Source organism: Durio zibethinus, chromosome 3, assembly GCF_047325235.1.
Source record: "Durio zibethinus cultivar Kanyao isolate XHJ-2024 chromosome 3, ASM4732523v1, whole genome shotgun sequence".
Taxonomy (NCBI): domain Eukaryota; kingdom Viridiplantae; phylum Streptophyta; class Magnoliopsida; order Malvales; family Malvaceae; genus Durio; species Durio zibethinus.
This window is the reverse complement of record NC_143164.1, coordinates 27,193,497-27,216,714: the sequence shown is the minus strand read 5'-3', so window position 1 is coordinate 27,216,714 and position 23,218 is coordinate 27,193,497. Positions and strand designations below refer to the sequence as shown.

General features: G+C 31.6%; 1 protein-coding gene across 3 annotated transcripts; it reads left to right on the top strand.

Annotated features, from left to right (window-relative positions):
• The first annotated feature begins 4,211 nt into the window (after positions 1–4,211).
• Positions 4,212–11,789, top strand: LOC111283503 (nucleoporin protein Ndc1-Nup protein). 3 transcript variants are annotated; one of them, XM_022872091.2, is made up of 6 exons: positions 4,212–4,381; positions 4,556–4,655; positions 6,282–6,729; positions 6,819–7,043; positions 7,855–8,238; positions 11,046–11,789. In XM_022872091.2, exons 3-6 carry the CDS (start codon positions 6,331–6,333, stop codon positions 11,511–11,513), a joined length of 1,476 nt encoding a protein of 491 aa, XP_022727826.1. In that variant the 5' UTR covers positions 4,212–4,381; positions 4,556–4,655; positions 6,282–6,330; the 3' UTR covers positions 11,514–11,789. The 3 variants fall into 3 exon arrangements, with proteins under 3 accessions (XP_022727826.1, XP_022727828.1, XP_022727827.1); XM_022872093.2 differs by having other exon boundaries at positions 4,218–4,381; positions 4,561–4,655; XM_022872092.2 differs by lacking the exon at positions 4,212–4,381 and having other exon boundaries at positions 4,515–4,655.
• The last annotated feature ends 11,429 nt before the right edge of the window (positions 11,790–23,218 follow it).

Here is a 23,218-nt window from a genome sequence, read left to right as displayed (position 1 = left end):
ACAATACATTATGACCATCCAAATGTCAAAGAGTCAAAATAATCTTGATATAGCTTTTCAATGCTTAGTCTGTTAGTGTAATTCTCTCATTCCATCACATATCTCAAAAGACCAAGAGAATGGTACAACATCTATTCATGAAATTCTTTTATGTTTCTTCATGTAACTTCTAGTCAACATATATGTGTCGTAACTGTTTTGAGTACCGTTAGACGAATTTGGAAAAAGAAAAGAAATTGAGTCACCACCAATCTTTTTTTAGCTAGGTGTGATTGGTCACCTATTAAAATTTACCTCCTTAATAAATTTTAAAATTAATTAAAATTTATTAAAAAGATAAATTTTGAGTTAGCGAAAACAGTTTGAGTTTGATAATAGGTTACGCATGAGGAAGGATTAGCACCCCTATAGCATTCGTTTAAAATGGTACCAATTAATTATGTGTTATCATTTAATACTGACTAAAATGATCTTAATTTTGGTATTTAAAAATTAATTTCCTTAATTTTCTTTGAAAACCTATTTTTTATTTTTTTATCAAGCTTGAAAAATAAATAAAAACGTTATATTGAAAAATTCTTAAAAATATTCTAATACTCTGGCGATATTAAAAAGAACCATCTCACCCAATGAATTTTTAAGAATCGCTACTCGAAATTTTAAAAAATCCTATCCTTGGTAGTTTATATTTATTTCTAGTATTTATTTTTGAAAAACGTAAAATATAATATCTATGAATAGCATAGAAAATAGCATTTTTTAGACTTCTTTCTAAAAAACAAGAAATATTTATCGAAAATTAATCTATATGCTCCAATACATTGGCAGCATTTTAGATAAATTTTCTTACCTAAAGATTTATAAAAAATCACTACTCGAATTTTTTTAAAATCTCATCCTCGAAGATTTTTCATTTGTTATTTTTTTAAACATTAAAAATCATGTAATAATATAGTTATCCATAAATACATTTATTTATTAAAACATGTTTGTTTATTATTCCAATTAAGGAAGATAATTAAACAATGAAAATTCTTTATATTGAAAAGATATTTCTAAATATTCCATTACTTTAGCAATTTGTAGAAAGCTTTTCTCACCTAGGGAATCCTTGGGAATCTCTACTTGGACTTCTCGAAGTCTCATCATCGAAAATTTTATTTACTTTAAAATGTGTAATAATATCATTATCTATAAACAAATTTATTTCTAAAAATGTATATTTTCATATAAAATTACTCAAATTGAGAATAATGATAAAATGGAAATCTTTGGTATTGAAAAGAGGCTTCTAAATATTTCAATACTTTTGTAATTTTTAGAAGACTTTTTCTCACCTAAGGAATTCTCGAAAATCACTACTTTGACTTTCTTAAGTCCCATTATCAAAAAATTTTATTTCATTTAAAAATATGTAATGCAAATAATCAAGTAGAATATGCATACAAAAACATATATTGATTATGCTTAAATCATCTTTACTTATCTTCCAATTATCACCAACACTTTTGAAAGGAACAAAGTAAACAAAAATTTTATTGAAAATTTTCCTAGATACCGCGATACTTTGTTGGTATTTTAAAAAAAATTTCTCACCTAAAGATTTCTTAGGAATCTCTACTCAGATTTCCTTATAATCTTATCCTCGAAAACTTTTATTCACTTTGTCCTTTCTTGCTTAATTAATTAAATTTTTTAATCTAATTTTTAAACTTTGAATACACCAATTTTATTACTAAATGAGTCGTTACACATTATTATTAACATCTATCAAAATTTTTTTTAAAAAAAAAGACAAATGAAACCTTTTTTTATTGAATCTTTTTCTAAATACTCCATTACTTTAGTAGTATTTTTAGAAAAATATCCTCATCTAGACATTTTAGAGAATCACTACTTGGATTTCTCTAAAATATCATCCTCGGGAAATTTCATTTGATTTATTATTATTAATAAATGAAGAACAATTTTACATTTAAAACAAATTAAAGTGTAAAAACTAAATTGCATAATAATTAAAGTGAACATGGAAATTTAACCAAACTAACAGTGAAAGGAAAATGCATGGGATTTAAATTATACTCACATTGGAAACAACATTAGAGAAATATGAATGGTGATATAAAACATACATGAAAATAAGCCTTAATGTAAAAATGTCAGCATTTTTTCAAAACTTTGTAAAGTTGTAAACAATCCCAAATGAAGAATAAGAGGTGATTTTAAGCTAGGTGAAATAATACCATTAAAAAATAAAATGAAAACAGAAATTCCAGCTTTCCATGAGTATTCCTCATGCCAAAGACCAATTTATTCAATGCATATTTAAAAGAAAAATTAATGACTAAATCCAACTTATCATTAAACAAATCAATTGGGAAATGCTTTAACCACAACTTCCATGATGTTAAGTTGAAAATGCATATGGTATGTAAAGAAAAGTAAACCAATTCAGTCAACAATAAGTTATATAAATAAGAATACTGCAGTAGCCAAAAACAACTAAAAAATAATTGAAATCATGCCACATGAAAGAACAAAGAAAGCCAACTTGAAACCTTTTCTACTTTGGTTTGCTTCATCCCTTTCCTTTTTGGCAGCTTCCTCCCTATTCCTTTTTTTTCTTTTGCTAGCAGCTTCTTCTTCCTTTTTGGCAGCTTTTTTTTTTCTTTTTCTTTTTTCCTTCTATTTCCCCTTTTTCTCTATTCGACTAGCTTTCTTCTCTCTTTTTATTTTTTCAATAATTTCTTTCTTTTTTTTTTATGTTGGCTTTTTTTTTTACCAGCCTTCCAGCCTCCCCCTATTTTTTTGTTGGCAACCCTCTTTTTTAGGGTCAGCCTAAAAAAGATTTCATTCTTAATAAATATAGACCCTCTGATAAGATTTTATCCAAGGGTCAAAGCTTGTCTTTTTATTCCTTTCAATGAACCACCTTTGGCCATTAGATTTAGATCATTAAAAGATCCAATGGTCCTCATTATTTACTGCAAAGGTGAGATTTTTATACCCTCCAAACACATGAAAAGATCATTTTACTCATAGTGCAAAGTATTCGATATTTAAGCCATTTTCTTAGAAGTCAAAGTTTCAATGCTTAGTTTTAGGATTTTAAAACATCAAAAACATAAAAATATTATAAAAATGAGATATGAAAAGTTTCATGAAAATTCGAGTTCGGAAAGGTCAAATTACGAAAATACCGTTATAGGGGTATTTTGATAATTTCATATTTTTTGGGGTACTGCTATGATTTCAAATGCATTAAAAATTATAAAATATTATGAAATTAAGATTTGAAAAGTTTCACAAAATTTTGAGCTCAAGAAGGTCAAATTATGAAAATACCATTGTAAGGATATTTTGATAATTTCATATTTTTCGAGGTACTGCTATGATTTCAAATGCACCAAAAATCATGAAATATTATGAAATTAAGATATGAAAAGTTTCACAAAATTTCAAACTTGAAAAGATCAAATTATAAAAATACCTTTATAAAAGTATTTTGGTAATTTCACATTTCTTAAGGTATTGCTGTGAGTTCAAATACATAAAAAATTATGAAATATTATGAAATTAAAATCTAAAAGTTTCATGAAAATCTGAGTTTGAAAAAGTTAAATTACAAAAATACTCTTATAAGGATATTTTAGTATTGTACTTCTTCTAGTGTAATAAAAATTTTTAGTATTTTAAAAATCACTAAATTTAATTTTAAATCACATTGATTTCAATTAGACTTTGAACTTTGAAGATTAACCCCAGTTCTATTCATTTTGACAAAATTTTATTTAATTTTCGCTTGAGTTAACTTTGAAGTTTACCCATTTTATACATTCATATGAAAAAATATCATCCATATAAATCCTATGTAAAAGAATTTGATATTAATCAAACGAGTCCCGTTTTTCTTTGTTTATCAAGTTTAAATATTGATGCATTTTATGAGCTTTTTAAAGGACCTTTTTAAGGGTTTTAAATGGTTTTTATTCAATTATATTAAAATATTTTGAACAAAATTTGATATCTGTAATATGAATTTAACAATATATATATTTCTTCTAATTCATCTTGCTTTTTACAAAGATATTTTCTAAATCTTAATAAAAAAGAACTTGAGAGATAATTTTTTACGATGAAAAATATGATTTATATAAAAAAAATCAGTATATTATTTTTATATTTAAATATTTATACTCGGAATCATTTTTATTGTGATGTTAAATACATTCTCTGCAACGCACAATTATCTGTTTTTACTTTTTCCGGGTGCACTAGGCAATTCTAGCTTACCCTAATAAATTTCTTTTACATAGAAAACGTAAGGTCTCCCTGCTCCCTCCTAGTCGTTTCGCCGTTTCCTGCCTTCAGCCTTCCTAAAGTACCTCACGACTCTTTCTTCTTCTCGTCTTCTAAATTGTTGTCTCCTAGGCTGCCACTCTTCATCATTCTTTCAGATTTAATCATTTTTCTTTTATATTTTAGATTTTGACAATGGGAAACTTTGATTTGGAGTTTGATTTGGTTTCTCTGTTTTTTTTTTTTTTAATTTAAGTTCAGCACTCATATGCCATCTAAAATCTGTGAAGTTTGACATGGATTGTGTTTGAAATTTCCGAAGCTTGAGACCCAACGAAGGCCATTTTTCATTCAAGGTTAGTCTCGGCTACTTTGAAATTTCTGGAAACTTTTCATTTACATGGATTTAAGGTATCTAGTTCATGGATTAATAAGAGATGAAACCTTGTTCGGACACTAATATGTCTATCGTTTCCTTTCTTCTTCACTCTTTTTTTTTTGTCTAGTCTGGCTGCAGTAGAAATTTGTAAACTAAGAAATTTAATTGGCAATGGCTTTTCCTAGCTATTTCTTTTTATCATATTTTCTGTGTTTTAGGTGTTACATCTATTGAAATATATAATTGTTGTATTCGAGTAGCTTTGGTTTTCCATGGTTGTTTGAGTTTATTAGTTGTCCTGTGCACACTAGGTGTTTGATTTTTTGTCCATCTCAATTGTTGTGTTCGGGTATTGTTTATATTTTTCGGGCAGGGTTCCGGTAGAAAAAAAAAACAAATAGTACTTGTAAAATAGTTGTTTATACAAATGAAAATTATAAATTTTAATTATGATGATGTATTTTATCTTACTCAATAAGTATTAATTAACTCATGTTATGTTTAGTTTTAATTGATTGTTTATATATTATTGATTTACTCATTTTTATATTAACCTACGTATTTTGTTTTTTCTAATTTAATTTTCATTTAAATATTTTTAATTTTATATTATTGAAAGTAGAATTTACATATTGAATTATAATTATCCAATAGTTTGTAAAACATAAAGCAAAAGTTTTATTACTTACAATTAATAATTTCATTATTGCCAAGCATAAAAGAAACTCTTCATAAGTGCTTTTCATATATATATATTTTTTTTACTTTTAATCTCAGCATTCATCAATCACTTATTTTTTTTTATCATAAAACAATGGATTACAATTTCTTTTCTCCTTAATTAACCATTGCAACCTGCGGGCTCATCAGCTTATATGTACATATACATGTTTATCATTATGTATTTTGTATATAGTGATTAAAAATAAATTAATTGTAATATAATAAATAGTCTCTGTCCTTTTTTTTGCCAACAGATTTATTTTCTTTCTAATAAAAGAAGAGCAAAATAATTTGACTTGAGGAGGGAAAGTCATTTAAAATTCCACTGCTAAGCCATTTGCACCTTTCAGGCTCCAATTTTTCCCCCTCGGCCTTCTATTTTCTCTGCTGCCTTCACTCCATTTTACCTTGTTTTTATCCTTCCTCTTCTTCATCTCCCTCTCCTTCACTTTGTGGCCATCATCATTTCTCCTGTGCCATCCCTCCCTCACTTAATCTCACCTTATCTCTAACCCTCTTCCACCGTGCAGCTCAAGAAGAGATTTTGCCACCTCAAACCCATTGAACTTTTCCCCACTTTGTTCTGTAAGATGCATGTTGATTTCTGGATATTATCTCTTTTCCATTTTGTTAACTTTTAGGTTTATTGTTTACTTTCTAATTTGTCTATATTTGAAGATCTGAGGATTGCAAATAAAAGTCAGTTTCAAATATTGATACCTCTTTTTCCAAACTTTCTCCATATGTATGAGCCTATTTTTTCTTCTTCCTGATGATATTATTTCTAACTAAAATTTATTTTGTTCTATTGCTTGTCTATTGTACTGAGAAGCCATTAATAACTGTAAATTTTGACCCAAACATCTATTTTTGATGGCAGCAAGTAGTTTCAGAATTTTTGAATCTTTTAAAGGAGAAGAGAAAACAGTATGTGTTCATGGACTGCAGCAGAGTCAGACATGGTAGTGAAGAATCGGTTGGTAGGGTTCCTACTATGGCAGTCGATTCTAAGTAGCTTGATTTTCTTGGTCTTCACGACAATGATCGTTACTTGGCACTCCCCCACAGCAATCTTCACTTCCTTTTTCAGCTTTCATCTCTCCCAGCTGCTGTTCTCTGTCTCCCTTTCAACTGTCTTATCTCCCCAGCCTAAATGTAGTAGTTTGCCGATGTTGCTGGCAGCTGCAGCAGTTTCGGGCTTTGTCTTTGCAGTGTCTTTTTGTGGGTTCAATGGAAGAGTAGGATTTAAAGGTTTTGCTTCAGGGTTGTTCTATGCCTTTTTTTATGGTTATAAGCGAAGATGGGTATTGCAGTTTCCCATCATTCAGGTGAATTAATATTGTCGGTCTTTCTTTTTTTTTTTTTAAATATCTTTTAAATCTGCTTTATGATTTGGGTTGCTTTCTCCTTTCAACAGCGTTCCCATTTCTTTAGCTTCAAGATGGGGATCCCTTCTGCAACTACACACGCATTAAAGCTTTCGGCTGCAGCATATCTATTTTCAGCTCTGCTGTTGGCATTTATGCCACACCATTTTAACACTGATCTCAAGCTAGGAAACTTTTTTGCTTATCATATAATCTCTTATGCCGTCAGCTTTTTTATGTTTCTCTGTTGGGAATTAACTCACCATTTACATCAGGTTGGTTCAAAACATATAAAACTGTTGTCATTTCTAACATATACTGTACACAAATATTGGGATTAAAGTTAAATTTGTGGCTGGTTTATGTTGAATGTTGAAATTTGTGACTGTAATTCAATTTTATCGAATTTTGCCCATATGCTTTAATTTTGTTGATTTTTGGACAAAAAGGTAAAGGAGTTCAAGGAAATTTATCACATGCATTAATGGGAGTATTTTGTGGAATATTCAGATTTTGTTATTTTGTCCAAAAATCAACAAAATTGAAAGTTTAGTGTCAAAATTCAATAAAATCGAATTATAGCGACATAATTCAACATTGAATGGTAATGGTAAATTTGACCTTAATCCCAAAAACATTTTTAGTTTAATTATAGTCCCTGCTTTACTACTGCTTTATTTGAATTAATAGATTAAATTCATTGGATGTTAAATGTTTTTCAATGTGGTGCAAGCTTTTAGGTAGTACGTGCTTATCTTCATGTTGAATGCAACTTAATATGTCTTGTTTTTTTGTTACTTGCTTTTTACTTTTTGCTTTTCGTTTTTTGAAATTGCTGACATGAAAAAATGCAAATAGGAGAAAGAAAAATCATATTTGATTAAGAATGAAAAATAGATATTTTGAGAGAAGGGGTACATTGATATTTCTGTCAGCTCCTACCATCCGTAGTCCTATAAGAATTAAAACCAAGATGATCTTCTTGGTTACTTGCTTTCTTAGTACACAGAGAACATACTCATTCACATTCACAGATGTTCCTTAATAGACATCTTTCTTTTCAAATATATTCACGTTTTCATATAGGTGCTACATACAAAAAGGTTCATATTTGCACCACCAAAAGGATCAGCAGCAGCAGAAACAAATCCAAGTGAGCCTCTCCTAGCTGCGTTAGAGGAGAGCTCTCCAACTTCTCTTCTGAAATATCTTGCATACCTTGATCTATGTATGGTTTGTGAGAATAATGTTGATTACTGGCGTCGAGCTGCCTTCTTTGAAGAAACTGGTGAGACTTACAGAAGAGTTGCAGCTGTATGCATGAGACCTTTGGAGCAGCTTGCATCAAAGTTGGTCCAAGGTTTGGAAGGTTCTCTGGATGATAAAGCCTACCGAATATCTGACCAGTTGCAGTCATCAACTAATCCACGATTGAATTCAAAATGCTACGAACTAATGAATGACTTCCAGGTATGACAACTGTTTTCTAGAGGTGTGTACGCATGCATTCCTTATCAATAGTCTAGATGCAGCATCATTACACCTGGAAGATAGAGTCCAAACTAATTGGGAAAATCTTTTAGGATTATAACTCCAATTATGAAAACAGGGAAAAACACTTTAGTCTATAAGATTTTCTTGAAATTGTAAGTTTCAACCTTCAAAAGCTACCCTCAGTAGTTTAACATGAGCTTATTGGTATGAGCTCAACCTTGATTTTAGCTACATAAAAATAATGAAGCCCTTGTAAAAGTATAAAGTTCAAATGGAAAGCAAGCCCAAAAATATGGAATCTAGTTTTTTAAATCTATCTAAAATATGTGCCTTAAGCTTATGGTAGGGTGGTCTTCAGATCTGTCTATTTGTGTAATTTGCTTTTACTAAAATTTTTTTTTTTTTGAGTTTGGATCACATTTTAGACAAATAAAGGGCGCTTTTATCACTATATATTTGGTAATAATTGCAAGAAGGCAATGAAGTGCAACTTTTTATGAATGATTATTTTTCTTTTGCAGTAATTACTGGCATTTTTCGTCATTTATGTGGTATATTTCACATTTAAAGAGCAGGTTGAACTTTCTAAGATAAATTGTTAACAAGATCAAGGATAACAATTTGGCTTGAACCAACACATCTTCCACTTGCTTTCCCCTCCTGTCCCTATTTATTTGACTTGTTAAGAGTGTAACCTCACTGTAGGTATGATCCTATTGTTTCTGAATGAATAAATGATCCTAGTCACTTTGAAAATCATACAGGTGTGAGGATCATATGATCAAACTGAAATTGGATGCTAATAGAACAAGACCACCAATTGTATAGAGCAACTTTGGCTTTTAAATTGAACCACTAAACTATTAGGCATAGTGGAAATTTAATTGTTACTGACAAATACAAGTCTTTCTGCATGACTAGATAAGTAACCAAATGTGATGAAGAAAACATATATTTTTTGGCTGGGATTATGGCAGATTATCAATTTTATGGTGTTAAGTTTGCAATAATTAGTTTTTTGGAAGTTCCAAGTTGCGAGCTATATGCGTAGAAATTTTATAGAGTACTATTTTCAGGAGAGCCATGTATAGTGTGTGATCTGAATAGGACGTCAGGTTTCATAATCTTAGTAGTATTTGGGGAAGGCATTTGAATGCTGCTGATGTTAATAATATGGTTAGAAAAACAAGCACTAGTGCTGCAGGATGGCGATGGAATGGAACGGAAAAGTTTGCTATTATTATAAAGCTTTAAAATTAAAACTATAGTTTATAGATATTAATTTAAAAAAATGAGATATTACTGATCTTAATAAAAATAATGAATATTTATGATTTCTATTATATAAAACTAAGAATGAGATTAAATCATTTGGGTTTTTGTTAGGCTTTGTTTGGTTAGTGCTTTTAATATTTGCTTTTTGGAAGCAAAAATATAAAAGCATGTTTGGATACAAAAACAAAGAAAAATTTTGATGGATACACAAAATATATTGTACTTTTAGATGATAGAATTGGAATGCGTGATTTTACTTCTATATAGACTAATTTTAAATTTGAGGTTACATTTTAGGTATTTGTCCTTTAAATCAATTATAATATTGCTTTTTACTATTTGCTTTTGCTTTAAAACAATTACTTAAAAAGCAAAATGCGAAAAGTAAATAGTAAAACACCAATAAAAAAGGTGAATTGAGAAGTTAGTTTACAGATATTATGGATTTCAATACTCGGTTTATTTGTACTATTGGGTTCAATATTTTGGTTTATTTATAATTAATATTTCTTTTTTAATAATCTAAGTATCCAGTTTATTTCAATTATAAAGAGGGGATGGCAAAGCCTTTGGTGGCTGAAAGGAAGGAAAGGAGATGTTCTTTTGGCCAAGGGTAAAATGGGGAATTTACTGTTACAGTAATAGTGACTATATACACACCTTTAATAATATTTTTAATTGTCAGTGAAAGATGAACTGCGTTATATCCCCCTCTCCCACAAACACTCTTCAAATGACGTTTCAGTCCCTGCCCTCAATCCCCAAACTGGGAGGGATTCCGCTGTCTGTTGCCAAAGATACTTTTGCAGGTTATAAATTACTAAATTTTTATTTTCTTTCTGGAAAATAGAACTAAAATAGTTACATTTCCACATGTACCACAATCACTAACCTAATCTAATAGTATTTGACACTAATTTAAGTAACATGCAGTAATAAAATAATTATACAAATATAAATATACTAAAAGAATTGCAACCTTGTTGCAGAAGGGAGGGGACTGTCTAATCCCTGATCCTGTCCCTACTTGAGATAAATTGATCCCCAAACGACATGGTTGGGTTAGGAAGGTATTCTCCTCATCAGGGACATGGCAATCTTATATCCTTAGTGGTGTAGGTAGTTGGTTACAAAAATGACTTTGCTTTGTAGGTTTATTTGCTAGCAGTAATTGCTTTTATTATTGGTCTGCTTGGGCACTTTGTTTCAATGTGGTTGCTTGCTGATCATATATAACCTATTATGTATCAAGACACATTGAAGTGAGTGGAACATAGTTTTTGAGGCTAATTGTGCTCCTCCAAGGTTGGATTTTACCGTTTCAAGCTATATTGGATTTTTTCTCTAGCAAGAAAAGTCATATGCATAAATGGGGAGTGCTTAGTTCTTTTATTGCTTTTGTCTAGGGAGGTTTGAGCATGTGTAGATCAGGTTGTGGCATTGGTGAGCTATTTATATTATATTTATCAAGCCAAATTTAATAATCTTTTGGTGTCACCATTTTACAGCTATATACATGGTCTGCTCGAGCAATTGCTTCCTTGACTGCACACTCACGTAAAGAAGACAGATTTGGAGTTGCTCAACTCTCTGGTAGCAATGCTGCTGTTATGTCAATGCTTCTTGGTTGCCTGCTTGCTGTTGAAACGTTGATGGGGAAAAAATCAGGTTTGCAACCTTCTCATCATTCGATGGGGTCATTTGGTATTAAATTGGCTACATTCAGTACTGGAAGAAGAGATGCTAGAACAGGGAAAAGGAGGGACGACCCACTATATTCAAAAGCATACGCCATGGCTGATGTCTTAAGGACTTCAATTTACTGCATTGTGTCTGCTTTCCACCGTGAGATGCTGACTAGTGCCAAAGCTGGCCTTCTTGAAAAGGACTGGATTACTGGTGGCAAACCTTCTTTTGGAACTCGCGAGTTGCTGTTGCAGAAATTGCATCTTTTCCTTGACTTTCAGGCTAGCTAAATTATGATAAAAAAGAAAAGGAAAAAACAGGTAGAAAATGGTAAAGCTGCAGAAGATGACTGCTGGCTTTTCTCCGATTTGGGCACGTCCCTTTCCTGCTGCTTTCCTCAAGCGCAAATCAGCGGTTCTGGAAATTAACCAAATGTGAGAATGAGAATATGGGCTTTCCATTATTATTTAAAAGAAAACCTAAGTTCTTGCTAAATTATGATATGATCGATATGATCAACTGTCGCACATGAATTAATTGAGCTATTTAGTTACGAAGTTTGGCCATTCAATCTTTTAGATTAGTCTCAGTTCAGATACGGTTGAGCAACCTTGAGAAAGGTGTAGTCATAACTGTGAAAACCTGGAAAAGTGGCATGATAGAGTTTGACACCAATACATTGAGGAGGAAACAAAAAGAAAAAAAAAATGATAATAATAAATTTAACCCCTTGACCAGATAATCGGAAGCACGCGAAGCAAAATTTAAAGGTAGAATAAATCAATGACTACATACGGATATTGTTGGAAAGGTGTTGAAGTAAATTCATAGTTGCTGAACTTTCATCATTTTTAGATCACTAAATTTTACTTCTTCTCATTCAAATCATTTAAATTTGTTAGAATTTATATCTCAATTTGTTAAATGGAGTAATAAATATCTCAATTCTTGTCACTTAACAAATTTGATGAAAAAAACTAACGGCAAAATAATTCTCGTATTTTAAATTTGTTAAATGGAATAATAAATATCTCAATTCTAGCCGCTTAAAAAATTTGATAAAAAAAAAAATAATAATGGAACTATGATTCTCATAATTTTTATTTTCTTCCTCTCCATTCCCCTCTTGCCTATCTCTTCGATTTTCGTTGCTCTGTGCCTGACTCCAGACCCTTAAAAACAATAGTTTCTTTTTTTTTTTTTTTCTTTTTCCCGAAATTTTTTCGCATCATTTTGCTCCAAGGCAAAGCCCAGGTTTACGAAGTGGTGGATTCATGCAATTCAATCCCAAATCCCATTAATCAAAACTTCTTCCCACCTGTACTAAACTACTGCCATCTCTTTAATTTTTCTCTACTACTAATTATCTCTTTTGTTCATTCTGATCTCTAAAAGAATACCCAAAAAAAAAAAAAAAAAACCCAAGTTGTCTTTTAATTCTTTAGGTTTGCGTAGATTTGTAATTGTTTTAAGGTTGAAAATATATATAATAAAAATTATTGATAAAATAAAATAATAATTATTTTATATCATATTCAATTTATATTTAAAAAGAGATATGAATAGTAAAAAAATTAATATTTTTTTATATAAAATTATTTAATTTTTTTTAAATAAAAAAATAATTTTTAATTTACAAAATTAAATTTATATATATAATTATATAGTTAAAATTATATTAATAATTTTAATTATATATATTTTATAAAAATAATTTTTATAAATAAATTATTTTATTTTAATTTTTATGTACATCATACATAAAATAAAATAATATTATTTAATTTATTTTTATTTATAATATTATATTATTTTATATTATTATAATCTTATCTACCAAGATAAAAGTCATTGCTCAATAAGTCATTACTTGTGATAATCATGGAATGGATTTCATAAGGAACTTAAAACTATACAAATTACTATAAGAAAATGTTGGAGTTGGTTAACTACAAAGAAGTGAAAGAATATAAATGAGGCGAACAATGATTTAATAGTCAATTTAATTTTATATATTCTAAAAAGAGGTTTATATCCAAAAAAGAAGTGAATTATAAAAAAAGAAAAAAAAAAGTTACTTGACTTTACCCTATATGTCTTTTGAAATTGGTTCGCCCTCCTTATCCCTTCAAATCACCAATCTAAACTTGACCAACTTCCCACCACTCCTACTATTCACTTTTTTCACTCCAAATTTCCTCAGATCCTTCTAACTCCGGTTGATCGAAGAATTAGAGGAGAACAAAAAAACAACACGATTTAGGCGTTGACCCCCTTTTCATCGAAGCTTTTATCTAGATCTGATCGTTTACAGATCTTGCACAAAAGAGGTCCTCTTCCAGCTTAATGCTTAGTTTTGTTTAAAAAAATTTGGACAATTAGGTTCATTTGGAATTTGTGATATTGACAAAGGGAGAGCAGACTAATTTATAAACAAAAAAAAAAAGAAAAAAAAAGTAGACTGTAGAGGTAGGAAAAGAAAAGGATCGAGTAGGTTTGTTAATTATGTATTGGTGTATGTAAAATATTTACGTACTTACCTCTCTAAAAAAATCGTACTTTCAAAGGCATTTATCCTTCGGACTAGAATGAACAGCTTGAATTAAACTCCAAAATTTAATGGGCTTTTCTTGTCTAAACAAACCCAGCTAATAAGATAAATTTCTACGGCAGTATGGGCTTTTTGAGGGAAAGATATTTGGGGGCTCTTTTTCAGTTCCTATCTTCCCTTTTTCTCACAATTATTTTTTTTTTTAAATGTTCTATGCTCTCCGGTTTCAAGAGTAAGTTTTCATGCTTTTTGCTCGTTCTGAAATTTGAAATCATAATTAGAAATGTTGATGGTATTATTGGTCTCTTAATTGGAAGGGAATGGTGTGAGGTTGTTGAAGGTTATATGACCCAAATTCGCAATCAAAAAATATATTTGGGGTGTCGAAATTTCTCTGGGACGCACTCCAATGTTCTAGTTAATAAAATATATGAGAAAGGGTTTGGAAGGAAGTGAGGTGTGTGAAAGAAGCTACAATGGAGGGAAATTACTTAAGTGTGAAGTATTTATATTATCTTACGTATTTGAGCTTTTTCATTACCTTATATATGAGATAATGAGTGGTGACTTGATTATAACAGTTGACAGTTGATGAGAAGTATACATAAAGCTTAAGAAAGGTCTACAATGATGGCTACGAATTGCATTTAATGTTCCCAAGTAGACGTGGGCTGCATTTGATGATCTTAGGCAAGTTGGAAGCCAAATGTTCAGTTCTGATATGATGTCTTGTTGGGATGTTAGTAGGGATTTGGGTGAGTCCTCTTGGTAAGGGAAGCCGTTTCTTTAAGTATGAATGACATGATAGCTTAGGCATGCACTGTCTAGGCAACCCAGGGGATGTTAACCAAGGGTTGACTAAGTAAATGGGCGTAACAATTGCCCTGTAGGTTTAAGAGGATGATAAACCTCAAACAGTTGTCCAAAGTTTGGAGAAAAAATGCTTTGACAAGGAAGCAATTTTGGCTTGGCAAGCTAATTGTAGTGACATGACCTTTTAAGGTGAAAGGAACATCATTGGTAAGCAGTCATTGCTGGGCATCCCTATGGGGCAAGATGTATGCCTTTGGCAAGCTTGGTTGATAACGTGCCACTTTGGGTGGAATGGAATATGGCTTGGTGAGCTATGCAATTGGGTAAGTCACAGGGAGTAGTAGGTAGGGACTTAGGAAAATTTTGTATGAAATACTATGATTTGCTATAGAGTGTGCATGAGTGAAGTGCGTCAATTGGGGCAATGCATAGCATATGTTTGTGTTTTTGGATGGTGTGACTGTTTAGTACACGTGTTGCATTTGTATTGAGGGATAATCAACTATAATTAATGGTGAGGATTTTTTGAAAATGAATCCATTTTAAAAGGGAATGAATGTGTTTATTTTTGAAAAGGACTAATTGAAAGGTTAGGTTTTAAGGGAGGTTAATTTGGACCGTTCATGAATCAATTAAAATGGTTCAAAGATGTGTCATTAAATGCTTGAAACGGTCTTAATAGGCACTATTTCAATGGTGTTGTTTAGCCGAGTATAAATAAAACACTTAGGATTTTCAAACCTCACTTCTACTATTGGCTTTCAAGAAAAGATTTTTGTTGTTTATGTGTGTGTTTACTGCTTTTCATATTCTTCAACTTTCTGTAAAAACTTTCGATATGGTAAGAAAATATTTTGTTTATTTTGTGTTTTTTGTTAAGTGCTTCAAAAAAGAGAGGAAATAGCACTGAAAAAGAGGATAGTTATTTCTGGTGATGATGAGGAGGTAAAGGCATCGGCCACCAATACTAGTGGTCATGATAGGAGGGTAGGTGATAAAGGGGCTCGAAAGAAGGGAAAAAAGGCTCAAGAAAGGGGCATGATTGTTGCTTTTTGTATAGCCTACAAATGCACAGATCAAATAATAAAATGGAAGTATTCCGGTATCATATCCCAAAGGATTATAGATTGTAATTTTTAGGTAACTTTCAAGTATTAAAGGTAAAGTTTTAAAATTTTACATCTAAACAAGTGAAACTTTAGGATTGAATGTGAAATAAATGAAGAAAAAGTAATGTAAGCTTAGTTCTCACTTATCCAATTGTCACTTGGTAAGCTAGATAACAGCTAAAACAAAATCTAAAGAAATAATAATTGCAAACTTGAAAATAATCAAAGCTTGAGATTGCCAAAAGTAAAAAAAAAAAAAAAAAAAAAGAAAAAAACTAATGGGAACAAAATTTGTAACATGAAACTTAAAAGCTTGTAGGATAAGAAGTGTGGCCAAAACTAATCTTACATAAAAGAAAATTTAAAGAGTAATGATTGCATGAAATTAAATAGATTAGGAGAAAAAAAAATGAATCTAAAAAACTTGTAAGTAGAAAAACAAGAATTGAAGCCAAAAGTAATGAAAAAAAAAAAGAGATCTTGAAAAATAAATACTTCTTGAATTAAAGAAACAAATTTTTGTTATGGCAAATTCGTCACCTAAGTTAATAACTAAGAAAAGAAAAATAGAAGAACAAAATAGAAGAATGAGATGATGAAATAAATGAGAATGGCTTCCTTATTTATAGAGGGGGTTTGGCCATAGGAGATAAGTTTACAAGAATTTAATTTTAAATCAAATGCTAAGAGATGAAGGCTATCTTGATCTTTAAAGTTCTTTAACTGAATGAGACTTTTGCTTCTTGAAGAGGTGTAGCCAAATAAGTGTCTTGGAAAGCAATTTTGGCCATGTGATCTTTGCTTGATATAATCTTGATTCAAGACTCCTTGGTAGATTTAGCTAAGCCGTGGATTACAAGATCATGTATTTGAATTTCATCTAATCTTTTGTAATTTAAATGACTAAAATCCTTCTTCATATGTGACTCTTCAAAGAGCAAGCAAAAGAGTCTTTGTGCTTTACAAACACTTTTAGCTGAATGCACTTAGTGTCTTTATTGGCTTGAAATTGCATGAAGTCTTCTTGGATTTTGTCTTAGCTAAATGGATATGGGAGATATGAGTCCTTGTGCTTATTAAATTCTTTAAGCGAGCTTTATCTCCTCTTACATTTGAATTGGCTAAATGTGGTAGTGTCCATAGTAGCTTGAAATTCTTCAATGCTAAGCACAAGAGTCATGGTGGGGGTTCAAACTCTTTTGGCTATATAAGGTAGAAACCCTTCATGAATGCAAATTTCTCTCTTGGTCACATGGTTGAATAGCCTTGAACCAATGAGGTTCAGTTAACCCTTAGTCTTATATGGCCAATGCTCATCTTCATGCATGGATTGTATGTTTTCCTTATCCATAGGCTTTAAACCCCAAAACCATAAAAATAGCATTAAGGTACCAAAATTTGAACAAAATTTAAAATTTAGCACTAATTTTTGCATGTAAAAATACTATATTTTTAGGTGCTATCAGGATGTAGTGGGCAAATTGAGTAGGGCAATAGGGACTGTGGTGCGGCATTGTTATTAAAGAAGCAAGTGGCCCCTTTTGCTAATATGGTTATTCCTACAGCTGACAAGGGAAAAAGGAAAAAGGATAAAGGAAAAGAAATGGTGGTATAAGAGCCTAAGGACTTAGCTCCATGGTCGTGACCACCAAATAGGTTTGTTTGCCACACAAACCAGCCCATGGTAAGGCTAGCACTAAACCGCATGGTCTTCAATCCTAACGACCCCATGTACGAGATTAGACTACCACCTTTAGGCTTCATCATCAGCTAAGTAGGGGAAGTCGAGGGGATGGTAGGGTTTTACTTGCATAATTTCAGGTATGGGTTCCACCTCCATCTAAACCTGTTCGTCCATTTACTATTGGCCACTTTCAACATTATGGTGATGCAGATTGCTCTAATTGATACCGAGAATTGATGGTTGAGATGTTGAAGAGTAATTGCAAATAGTAAAACTCACAAAGAAGACAACTCATAAGAATTTGAATAATAGCAGAATATAGTTATTGGATTAAAGAGATAGAAGTTCTCCACCATGACTAGACACTAAGGGATACAAAAACACCACCCTAAGAATTCTAATCAAAGATACAGAACTATAAAAGTTCACCACTCTAGTAAATCCACCTAAGAAATACAAAATTTGAGAACAATCTAAAGATTGCTTAAGGATAAAACAAACTCTATTATACCTTTTACAAAGAATAATGAAAAAATAAATAGGCTAGGAACATCCTTTAAGCATACGAGCTTTAAAAGATTGCCTTTTTTTGGATTGCTAAATTGATGGGAATACATTCAACTTGTCTTGCTAAAATGGTGCCTAAAATCATGGGATTGCATGTGAACACAATAATTTGTAGTGTGACCATAATTATCTACCCATTTACTCCTACAAATTACAGCATAGCACATTAATAATGTGCTTAATATTTGGTGTCTAGGTTTATCCATGATTCTAACCATAATCCCATCCATCTTCATGCTTTCCTTTTCTAGCTAGTGTGAACACTACCTTTATATTCTAGCCCACCATATTTCTGTATTTTTTTAGTGGATTTGGACCAAGGATAGGCCCATCTTATTTTTGGATAAGTCATCTTTAGTCTTAGCCCATGTTGTAAGATGTGTTAATATTTTGATGTCAATATCCTCTGGTTTTTCACCATGATAGGGTGACAAATCAATAACATTGAAGGTGGAAAATACTCCATAAGCATCGGGAAACTCTATCTTGTAAGCATTCTCCCCAATACGTTGGAGAATTCTAAATAGACCAAAATTATCTTTTTGATAAACTTTAAACCTACTTTATTATTTTATTAAAATAAATAAAATTTTTGAGTGACTAATCATACCCTAAAAAAGATTTATGATACATGTTTTTCACATGTTTCTCACGATTTTAAGTTTTTTTGTCTAGTGATTGAGTTTTTAGACTAATATGTTATGACATTTATGCCCATTCACTTTAAAAGGAACCTTTTTTCTCCTCATCCATCATTTCCACAGTGCTGTAGGGAAAAACCTGTGTCACCACAAATGGGCTCATCCATCTCGACTTAAGCTTCCCTGAAAAAAGCTTTAAGTGAGAATTAAGTAGCAAAACATGCTAACCGAGCTGAAATGTCTTATCCAAAATTTGCTTGGCATGCCACTTTTTCATCTTTTCCTTAAACAACTGAACACTATCATAGGCATACAAGCAGAACTCATCAAGCTCATGAGCTAAAAAAGTTATTTTTCACCTACAGCATCTAACTCAAAGTTCAAATTCCAAATAGCCAAATATACCTTGTGCTTTAATTCTACTGGCAAATGACAAACTTTCTCATATACAAGCTAACAGGGTGATATTCAATCAAAGTCTTGAAGGTGGTCCTATTGCCCACAATGCATTATGTAATCTTTTAGAGCAATTTTTATGACTCGAATTCACAGTTATCTCAAGTATGGACTTGATTTTCCTATATAATACTTTTACCTAACCACTACACTGTGGATGATAAGCAGTGGTAACCTTATGAATGACCTCATACTTTGCTATTAATGCATCAAAAACCTTTATTACAAAAATGAGATCCCTCATTACTAATGATGACTCTAAGGGTTCCAAATCTAGATAATATATTCTTCCTAAAAAAGTTAAGTACTACCTTAGCATCACTAGTAGGCAAAGTTGCCACCTCAACCTATTTCAAAACATAATCCACAGCCATCAAAATATAGTGGTTCCCACAAGAAGAAATGAAAGGTCCCATAAAGTTTTTACCCAATACATCAAAGATTTCAACCTCAAATATTAGGTTCAAGGGCATCTCATGTCTCGTAGATATGCTCCTAACTCTCTAACATCAATCGCACCTTTGAACAAACAAATGCACATCTTGAAAGAGAGTGGGCCAATAAAATCTAGATTGAAGCACTCTAGTTGTAGTCTTCTATCCTGCAAAATGTCTACCATGATCAAAAGTATGACAATGTCTTAATATATCATCAACTTCCTTCACTAGGACATGTTGCCTCAAAATGTGATCCTTACACTATCTAAATAAATAAGGCTTATCCCAAATATAATATTAAATATCGTGCAAAAACTTTTTTGTTTGGTAGAATGACAAATCTATGGGTAAAACTCCACCAATAATGAAATTGCCATAATTAGCATGCCAAGGCAAAGTATCATGCTGAAATGTCATCAATTGCTCATAAGGAAAAGTCTCACCAATGCTTAGATCACTATTAATGCCACCATTGTCTAACCTAGAAAGATGGTCAGCCACATTATTCTTTAATCCTTTCTTATGTCTAATCTCCAAATCAAACTCCTGTAGGAAGAGAATCCACCTAATCAACCTAGGCTTTGCATCCTTCTTGGTTATGAGATATCTAATCATAGCATGATCAATGTAAACTATGACTTTAGAGTTTATGAGATAAGAATGAAACTTATAAAAAGCAAATACAACCGCTAATAGCTCTTTCTCAGTAGTCGAATAGTTAAACTGAGCACCATTCAAAGTCTTGCTTGTATAGTATATGGCATGAAATTACTTTCCTATCTTTTGACCTAGAACAACTCCTATTGCATAGTCATTGGCATCAAACATAAGTTTAAATGGTAGAGACCAATTAGGTGCTATAATGACTAGAGCAGTAACTAATTTCTCTTTGAGCACTTGGAAAGTATACAAACAATCATCATCAAATTTAAACTTCACCTCATACTCCAACAATCTATATAAGGGTTTGGAAATCTTAGACAAGTCTTTAATGAACCTCTTATAAAATTTCATGTGTCTAAGAAAACTCCTAATACCTTTAATTATAGTCGAAGGTGGCAATCTCTCCATCACCTCGATCTTAACTTTGTCAACCTCAATCCTTGTTGCAAAAACCTTATGATCTAGCACTATCCCCTCTCTAACCATGAAGTGACATTTCTTCTAATTCAACACTAGGTTGGTTTTTGCACATTTAGTCAAAACACAAGCTAAATGATTGAGACAATCCTCAAACCTATCACCTAAGACCAAAAAATCATCCATGAACACTTCATGGGAATATTTACCATATCAGAAAATATAGCCATCATTCACTTTTGAAAAGTAATTGGGGTATTACAAAGTCCAAAAGGCATCTCCTAAAGGAAAAAGTACAAAAAATGTAGGTAAAAATAGCTTCTTTTAGTCTTTAAGTGTTATAACTATCTGATTATATCCAAAATACCCATCCAAGAAACAATAATACTCATGTTCAGATACTCAGTCCAACATTTGAACAACAAAAGGTAGTGGAAAATGATCTTTCTTTGTAGCCTTATTTAGTTTTAAGTAATCCATACAAACTTGCCATCCAATAATAGTCCTAGTAGGAATCATCTCATTATTCTTATTTTACAACACAATCATCACCTTTCTTAAGCACACATTGAATCGGGTTGACCGATGCAATTAGGTATATAATCCTAGCATCTAGCCATTTAATAATCTATTTTTTCATCACTTTTTTCATGGCTGGATTCAACCTCTGTTGCATCTCAATGGTTAGCCTAAATCCATCTTCCATCAAAATCTTGTGTGTGCAAAAAGATGAACCAATACCTTAAATGTCAATAATGGACCAACCTATAGTTAACTTGTGGTCGCACAGAACTGAAAGAAGTTGTGCCTTATCAATCAAGGATGCTAATGTGATCACAGGCAAAGTGTCATCCTTACCTAAGTAAGCATACCTAAGGTGTGCAAGCAATGGTTTAAGCTCAAGAACTAGTGGTTCCCCAACAAAAAGGTTTAATTACTCTAGGGAAAATATCTATATCCACTAGAGGCTCGACATTAGGAGGTGGTACATATCGACCGATAGTGATCATCAAAGTTGCATCATCATCCTCTCTCAAATCCATATCTTTTACCTCATCGATGAAAGAGGAATCCTTAAATTGTGAGATCGGATGCTCTAGGTGAAAAATATCATTAACCAAGCTACTAACTACCTCTATATTAGAACACTTCTTAAAATTATTCGGATACTTCAAAGCCTTAAAAACATTAAATCGAACATCTTTTTTCTATACTCATATAGTCAACTCACTATTTTACACATCTATTAAAGCCTTTTCGGTGGCTAAAAAATTATCTCCCTAAAATAATTAGGATCTTATGATCCACCTCCATGCCCAACACAATGAAATCAATAGTAGAAATGAATTTTTCTACCTTAACCAAAGCATCTTTTACAATCCCTCTAAGGTAGTTCAATGACTTATTAGCCAATGTAGAGTAACTCATATGGGTTTAACCTTGCTATGCCTAATCTTTGAAAAATGGATTAAGGCATTAGGTTAATACTAGCATCTACGGTATAAAGAATGATAAAGCTACCATGATCTTTAAGTTTCGTAGGTAATTTTTTTAAAACCATTGATATACATACATTGGTGAGTGTAACTGCCTCAAAGTCCTTAAGCTTCCTCTTATGAAAGATAATGTCCTTCATAAATTTTGCATAGGTAAACTTATATTCAAATGCATTTGCAAATAGGACATTAATGTTCAGTTTCTTAAACATCTTAAGAAATTTAGAGAATTGCTTCACTTCTTTTTGCTTCTAAAATTGCTAAGGGAAGGGAACATAAAACTTAGATGGCTCAATTCTAGAAGGAGTAGGCTGAGATGAACTAATAAAACAATAGAAGATGGTGTCTGTGGTAACTCAATATGTATTGGAACTATACCCTAATCCTTCTTCTTACCTTTTTTCCTATCATGAAGTAGGTTTCTATCACACTCATTGTTATCAGACCTTTCATTTGTCTTATCTTGAGAACCTATATGACCTTAGCCATTAGCTAACTGCTTCACACTCCTAAGTGTAATTACTTTGCAGTGCTTTTTTTTCTCTCTTCTAGGGTTGACCTCTGTGTTACTGGATAAGGTGCCTTAAGGTTAGGTACTCAATAAGTTAGCTAACTGACCAATCTAAGCTTTTAAGTTCTTAATGGACGCAACTGGTTTTGAAACATGCTATTATGGGTTTGCGTAAATAAGGTCTAAGCTCTAAGAAAGAACCTAAAAGATCATCGACTGAGGTCTTTTTATCTAAGGGTGGCTTGGATGGACATGGAGGTGTGTAGTGCTGCTGTGAAGACTACTGTCATTGATAAGGTGGTTGTTAAAAGTCGGGTAGGTGAAGTGGTTTAGAAAACTGATCATGATGTGGTAGTGATGGTATTGGTGGTAATGGTGCCTGACTAGGCTAAAAAGATGTGGGATGGTGTTTTTGTTGTTGATTTTAAAAGAAAACAAGATTGTTCCTTTAGCCTAGGTTGTATATAGAAGAATAGAGGTTGTTGGGCTACCTAAGATTTTGTACTACAAATAAAATTGACTTTGGGTGAGTACTCGAACATGACTCCCTCAAGTGTCCTACATCGTATAACTCACATATAGCTATAGAACTATTAGTCTTAGTAAACCTAGAGTGACTAAGACTAGGCTTTGAGGATGTAACCTTACAA

Excerpts from the sequence above, each read along its gene's own strand:
- LOC111283503 (XM_022872091.2), top strand. The coding sequence starts at position 6,331 with ATGTGTTCATGGACTGCAGCAGAGTCAGACATGGTAGTGAAGAATCGG. Across the intron at positions 6,730-6,818 it reads TGCAGTTTCCCATCATTCAG|CGTTCCCATTTCTTTAGCTT; the intron begins GTGAATTAATAT and ends TCCTTTCAACAG. Across the intron at positions 8,239-11,045 it reads AACTAATGAATGACTTCCAG|CTATATACATGGTCTGCTCG; the intron begins GTATGACAACTG and ends ACCATTTTACAG.